The 7,216-nt window shown below is 34.2% G+C and overlaps 1 protein-coding gene across 1 annotated transcript; it reads right to left on the bottom strand.

The window, feature by feature from the left end:
* Positions 1-573: 573 nt before the first annotated feature.
* Positions 574-6,496, bottom strand: LOC126770538 (nucleolin). The gene is made up of 8 exons (XM_050489978.1): positions 6,400-6,496; positions 6,029-6,249; positions 4,816-4,929; positions 4,337-4,735; positions 1,703-1,910; positions 1,084-1,564; positions 879-1,013; positions 574-755 (listed from the first exon to the last, which is right to left on the bottom strand). The coding sequence occupies exons 2-8, from the start codon at positions 6,240-6,242 to the stop codon at positions 618-620; spliced, it is 1,689 nt and encodes a 562-aa protein (XP_050345935.1). The 5' UTR covers positions 6,243-6,249; positions 6,400-6,496; the 3' UTR covers positions 574-617.
* Positions 6,497-7,216: the final 720 nt, after the last annotated feature.

Raw genomic sequence — 7,216 nt, 5'->3', positions numbered from 1 at the left:
GATATTACGCAGCATTGTTTAACTAATCACTCGTTAAGCAACGTTTATAAATACAGTCGAAAATTTTTTTTTCAAACGATACACCAATTTACTTTGATGGGCGTAACACGATCAAAACTTCATAGCACACGTCATCTTATAACTCATTTGAGTCACAAAGTATGAAAAATGAATACCCAGTACATAAAAATAAAAAACTCGATAGCGTTGATAATAAATTAAATGGAAATATGGGGTAAAGAAAACACATATTTTAATTTAAATAATATAAATATATTCGATGATATATCTTAGCACCATTAAGTTACAATAATAAATGCAAGTTCTGACTATTCAGTTATGAGTATCATAAAATCTCATTCTGACGCACTTTGCGCAAGCCATCATAAACCCACCTAAAAAACTACAATATCCTAGTCCAGTCATTTTATATCCTAAATTCTTAGCGTTTTTTAATCATAAAAATGATTCTTAATATTAATAAAAAAGACAATTATTTGATTGTTTTGAAAATTGCATTTTTTAATACCCCATCAATTTCAATAAGGGTTCGGTTGTATGTTCATATTTTTTTTCGTATATTTTTATATAGTTGGATAAATTTCTTTACTTGTTATCTAGTGCCTTTCAACACTCTGATGAACAAACATTGGTTTGGATGCCGTTCTTAATTTCTCGGAAACGACATGAGCAATTCTTGCACTGCGTTGCCATGCCAACTCCCGCGTTCTTTCGTGATTGCTGTCCACACGAACCTAAAGTAATATATTCTAAGTAAATTGTTAAAATAAACATAAATAACATTTGAAGTTTACCACTAATTTTATTTTATAACTTTCAAATAATTGATAATAAATGACCATATTAATGTTGTTTACCTGTTTAGGTTGCAAAACTTTTATCGAATGCAATGACGCAACTCCTTGGTTGTTCACTCGTAATGTAAGTTTTCCCATCATTTCTGCAGTCGTTGCTGTGGCTGACTTAAGTTCCTTCTTAGCACCACGTCCAATCTGGCAAAAAAATACTATTTAATATTTGGTTTTACCTTATTTTAAACATTTTCGTATAAATTTGTTGTACCTCTTTTTCCACTCGTAATATTAGAGGGCCGACGACGAAATTTCCTTTAACAGTTGTTAGATTAGACATTATGCTGACTGCAACATCGCCGCTTCTCCTTAGGGATGACAGTCCGTACAATGTTCCTTTAGCTCTGGGCTTACTTTTCTCACTGGTCTTTGTTTTATTTTTGTTTGTTGGTGGTTTCTTAGTCGTAGACTTAGTAGGCGGTTTAGGTTTTGGTTTAGCTGCCTTAGTGGGTTTTGGTTTTACTGTAGTAGTTTTAGCTTTGGTACTTGCTTTCTCTTTGACAGCCCTCGACTCGGTTGTAAAATGCTTTCCAGCAATATCATTAATGACCTCGTCTTTTGCGACAATGTTTTGTTCGATTTTATTATTTTCTTCCAATTTATCAGTTATAGAAACTTTTAAGTTATTGATTTCGCTTTTCGTATTAGTCATTCCTCTACGTGCGGAAGTTTTCTTTTTATTAGATGTTTTTCTAAAAATAAAATTCTCACAATTTACAGGTTGTAAGTACGTTTAAATTTTCCTCGTTATAAGTATTGACATTTTATTATCACTAAAAAGTTTATGAAACAGGGTCGGAAATGTGCTTTCATGATTACTTATTTCTTACCTTTTATTAGTCTTGGGCTTATTTTTTTGCGGCTTGGAGGTCTTCTTGTTCGCATCAATCGGTTGCAGTTTGACGTTGACAGGATCATATGAGCGTCGCAATATTTCGTTCATTTTTTCGAGAATATTGTCCACAAATTTATTATATTTAACTATGTAAATTGCAGGAACAGTCGCTTGCTTCTTTGCTGGCTCCTCGTTTAACGCACCTGTTTTGAATATGTAATTAGATAACACACTTTGTTCAAATATAATCACAGCTTTTATAAAAGTACAAAATAATAGAAACAGTCTGCTACATCTTTGGCAACCATGAATTCATATTTTTACGAACAAGATTTAATAAAAAAAAAGTTATATTTTTATAAATGAATAATTCATATATTCATATTAGATTTTCAATACCGCTTCATTTTGTCATCACCTTTTTGTATGTTATGTAAAATTTTTATGTATATGCCTATTATTTTTTTTAAATTATACTTTTAACAATTAAACTATCAATTTCTTTATTCCATTCAATGATAAAATGATGATTATTGAATCGTAAACCACTCTACTACTGAACTGTTATACAAAATTGTACATATATGTTATGTTGTCCATAATAGTCTCATTTCTAATATTTCAATTCCAAATTTAAAGGATTATAATTATACCTCTAATCATGTTGTGTGCCAATTTTTATTTTTAATTTAATTACTTCCTTTAAAAAGAAATTGACTATTTTTAGAACAAGACAATCATATTATTAATTACAAATAGTCACGAAGAGACTAACTAGCAAAACTTTATAATACTTTTTTAAATCCAATGCATCTTAACAAATATTTACTCGTCCGTTCATGTTATCACGCACTTCAATTAGTGTCTATAATTAGGTATGCATTGGACTAATAATTCATACGGCAACGTGTTTAATGTTATTCACGTCAATGGGCACGCCAACAGCTAACTGTTTCTCTATCTGCGAGCCCGGTTGAATTCTAATCGCCAATAACAATTAATAGGACCAGTCAACAGTGGATTTTCTATTTTCCACACGTAAAAGAAACTGCGTGCCGAGTCTCGTACATTCAAAGAAATCTAATTATGGCATACATATTAAAGTTACTAAAACTTATGACTCGTAGCCTGTACGAGCCTTTTAGAATGTCGGAATCATATTTACATTTTACTCAAATGTTATATATCTATAACGAGTTAGCTTTATATGGGTCTTTAAAAAATTTCTTTCCCATGAAAGGGAACTGAGATTGAGTGCGCCATCAAGTTGCTTTAGGTATCGCTGGCAATAAACGAGTTTCATTTAGGTCGAATATGGCTCCTCACGACTCTCCCAGAATTTCTCGACAGCAAACATTTAAGAATTTCTCTTTTACCATCTCATTATGTTGTTTTCACTCGACACGCAAAATTTTACGGCTATTTCGTCATTTAGTGAGAGTAAATATTCGATTAAATTTACTTTCTACTGATAGCTTAACTGATTGTTTAGTTAGTCAAGGTCATTTCCTGAGATCTATCCGAGCAAGGTCAAAGAAAGTGTCAAGGTTGTAGAAGAAATCGGGTAAGTTCAACGAACTAGCTCCGGATGGGAAAGTACGCAGGCAACAGACGCGCTCCTCGTCGCCGACCCCTTAACATACATCGGTACTACAAGAAACTAGTTCCTCCTTAATAGTCTCTATGGCACACTACTCGTCCTTAAAATATATGCGCAAGATTTCTAGATTGTAATCGGGGGACACTCGCCACTATCTTTGATGGAACGCTTAACATTCATTTGGTTTTAGATGTTGTGGATATTACTTAGACATTAAAGGTGTAGGAAATGGGAGCAGAGGTTTCTTTGTGCGTTATACTACATAAATAAATCGGTCAAAAAGCTAGTTACTTTTGTGTTACATTAAAGTTTTATATGCAATATTAATGTATAACCAATATAGAAGAATTATAAAATAATATATAGTTATGAAAGTTAAGCAGTATACAAATAACGAGGATAATTTTGTTATTCTTGAGGAGGGAAATTTTATATAAATACATATAGGATTTTGACTAGTATACGTTTATTTTTTTACAAATAAAATTAAATTAATACAACTAGATAATGTCACTGTTATCTGACAATAAGAACTAGAGTTCTGACCGATAATTTTCTCTCCTACTCGTTAACATTATAAATTTTCCAGACGCACGATTCGCAACAAAGGTTATATTATATATGAAAGTATAATAAAATTTACACAGAAATTAGAACAAACAGATTTATTTCAAAAAACTGCCACGGAACTGTTGTGACATGATCTAGACATTAATTTAATTTTTAACTTTTGCCCCATACTTACACTTTCACACATCAAGCACGCACACTTAATAAATAAAATAAATAGAGTAAATAAATAGTCAATAAATAGTTAAGCTAAGGAGGGGACCGCGGGGGTCTCTCAGGTGGATGGTAGGGCGAGTCTCGCCCGATCTCCGGCGCCTTCTAACTATCTGAACTTTTTATGCTCGACGGCTGCAGCCGCGGCGGATGTCGCTTTGGTTTTCTTTACTTTGATGTGGCTGGTTTTTTTCCCGCTCTTTTTCGCATACGCCGCGACGTTCGCCTTCAGTTTTTTTGACTCACGTGCTTGCTTTTTCCTTCCAAGAGCATCAGAAATGTCATCGTCATCGTCATCATCATCGTCCTCCTCTTCGTCTTCATCATCATCATCATCTTCAGGGTCAAGTGCGTCAGTTATGTCATCATCTTCTTCGTCGTCATCATCATCAGCAGCGGCAGCAACTTCAGAACTTGCAGCAACAGGAGACTCTACTTCAGCGCTAGCTGGCTCTTTTTGTCCGGCTTCAGGTTCATCGCCATCAACGACACCTTCAGCGGCTTCGGAAGCTTCTACTTCCTCAGAAGCTGCAGCAACTTCCTCAACTGGGGCTGCAGGCGCTGGTGCAGCAGCAACAGTGTCAGCTGATGCTACTACAGGTTGTACTCCAGTAGATTCGTCATCGTCGTCATCGTCGTCTCCGCCTAGACAAAGCAAATTAAATTAGTAAATATACAACATGAAAACCTTGTAAAAGTCTCTTTTTACTTTCAACAAGTTTTACCTCCTAAGATATCATCGAAAAATCTTTCTAAATAATCGTCATCTTCATCATCATCAGCTTCATCCTCTTCTTCATCATCATCATCGTCATCGTCGTCGTCATCATCGTCGTCATCTCCTAGAAAAGGAAAAATTAAAACATGAGTATTATATATACCGTTTAACAGTCAAACACAATATTACTATGTTTACATATTTTACAAAATCATGAATAAATAATAATTATCACTCGCTCCCAAATATGATCTGAACATACATGTGACACTTTAAGGTAACGGAAACTATTTGCTTTTAGTTTGAAGATGTTTACTTGAAACTGTTAAATAAATTTGCTAATTTATTACTATTTACTGCATTATATCTTTGTACAAATGGTCTATTCAAACAGTTAATCAGATTCCGTGCTGGGGATTGGTGCGTGACGTCCTGAGCAAGGCTTTCGACTGTGGAAAGCAGAGTAGCTTCAATTTCTCTGATTGAGTTTTTATGTTTAAATTAATTAGCAAATGAGAGCACCTGTCACGCTGTTCGATTCACATTCCGTTGGTCCGCGTCCTGATTCATTGGAATTTTTATCGAGTGCACGTAACACTTTTAATAGTTGTAGCAGTAATAGTAGAAGTAATAATAACTAGTAACTATCATAAATGAAATAAATAACTTTTAAGTTATGCATTTTAAACAAATCTTTTTAAATTAAAACATAATTCAAAATAGCTAAAAGTTTGAAAACTGTTATTATAAAGAGTGAAATTACGTTAATTTACCGTAAAATAATAATAATAATGACTTGAATGCACTCATTATGGACTAGATTCTCAGGTGTTCATAAAATTTAAATATATCATAAATGATATATCGGTACAATAATTACTACCTCGTTTCAAAAAGATTGATTAATGTTCCTTTTTTAATAATTCTTCCGTTATTATTTTACTTCCATAAATGGGTATTAGTTAGACGTATAATTATTATTATTAATGATTACAACAATAAGAAATATGATTTATTTATTGCATATTTCGAAACGAACACGTTAATTATTTTAGAAAATAATTATGTCGGTCCAAATAACGTTTAATTATTGATTATTTTCTAAAGACAATTTACTTTTAATATAAATTTTTTAAATAAATTTTAAGAATAAGAAAAATGTCGTCCTTCCTTTAATTATTAATGTCATGCTATCGCTGATTTTTAGTTGCCTAACATACCTGATAAGGCATCGAGGCCAACGTCATCATCATCATCGTCGTCATCATCGTCATCATCATCGTCGTCAGAGGAAGCCGCTTGAGCAGGCGCAGCTGCACCTGCAGACTGCCTACCTACTTCTTTCTCCTGTACATCATCAGGCCGTGAAATGGGACTTCCATAAGTTGACAACACTAAGCAGCACAACGCCGCCAATAACAACAACGACCTCATCTCGTATCTGAAACAAACACAGGCCTTTAATCATCACCGCCAACATGACCGCGATTGCGACAGTGCCGATAAGTCCCGCCACTATCACGGTCACTGCTATCACGATAACACAGCACTAACACAAACACATGATCACTAAGTCCAAAGGGCACTTCACCTTTGACTTTCACTGTTGAGTCCTTTGTGGCTCTAGCGGAAGAGGTTCCGCTCGCGTCCTTCTATGTCGGTGAACGGGACGCTATGACCGAGGTTGGCGATCGGAAACGATATAGCGGCGGCGTCTTCACGGCACTCTCTTTTATAGCGTTACGTCACTCGCGGGGAAGGAAAGTGGTGATGGTATTCACACTGGACATAGATCAGCGACCGTGAAGACTTTCACCGCCCATTGACTTTACTTGCTTATCTAGCAATATGTTTACCTTTGAAACGTAACTAAAAAATGCTTACACAATTTCTGATAATTTGGATAATGCTCACATGTTTCTTTCCAAAGTTTATGTTAAGAACAAATAAGTTTTTATTTTTAAATAAGCATATTAAGTTAATCTAAAAGTATACATAAAATGCCACCTCTGTTTCCAAACTCTTCTATTATTTAGAATCGAAGAGGGGTTGGTTAAGTTTAATTGACTAATTTATTCAACTTATTTGCCGACTCGGTATGTCTGGTTAGAGAAAAGTGCGGTGGCGTGTGGTTTCGGAATCTTAAAACAGTTTTAAGCCATTAGTATGTGGGGACCAGCCCCATACTTTCACTTAAGGTTATGTATATAAACGCGTCCAAAGTGTAATTGATAACGTGACGTAAAATTGGAGGCAATCGATTGGGAAATATTGCCACTTTTACTCAGCTGTTATGATAATTTATTGGCCGATTGATCTTAATAGAATACCATCAACTTAAATTGGCTAGATTTTTAAAATAATATTTAAAATATGGAAATATCTTAATTTAACTAACATGGAAAGTT

This window comes from Nymphalis io, chromosome 9 (genome assembly GCF_905147045.1).
Source record: "Nymphalis io chromosome 9, ilAglIoxx1.1, whole genome shotgun sequence".
NCBI lineage: Eukaryota > Metazoa > Arthropoda > Insecta > Lepidoptera > Nymphalidae > Nymphalis > Nymphalis io.
This window is presented reverse-complemented; position numbering and strand designations above follow the sequence as displayed.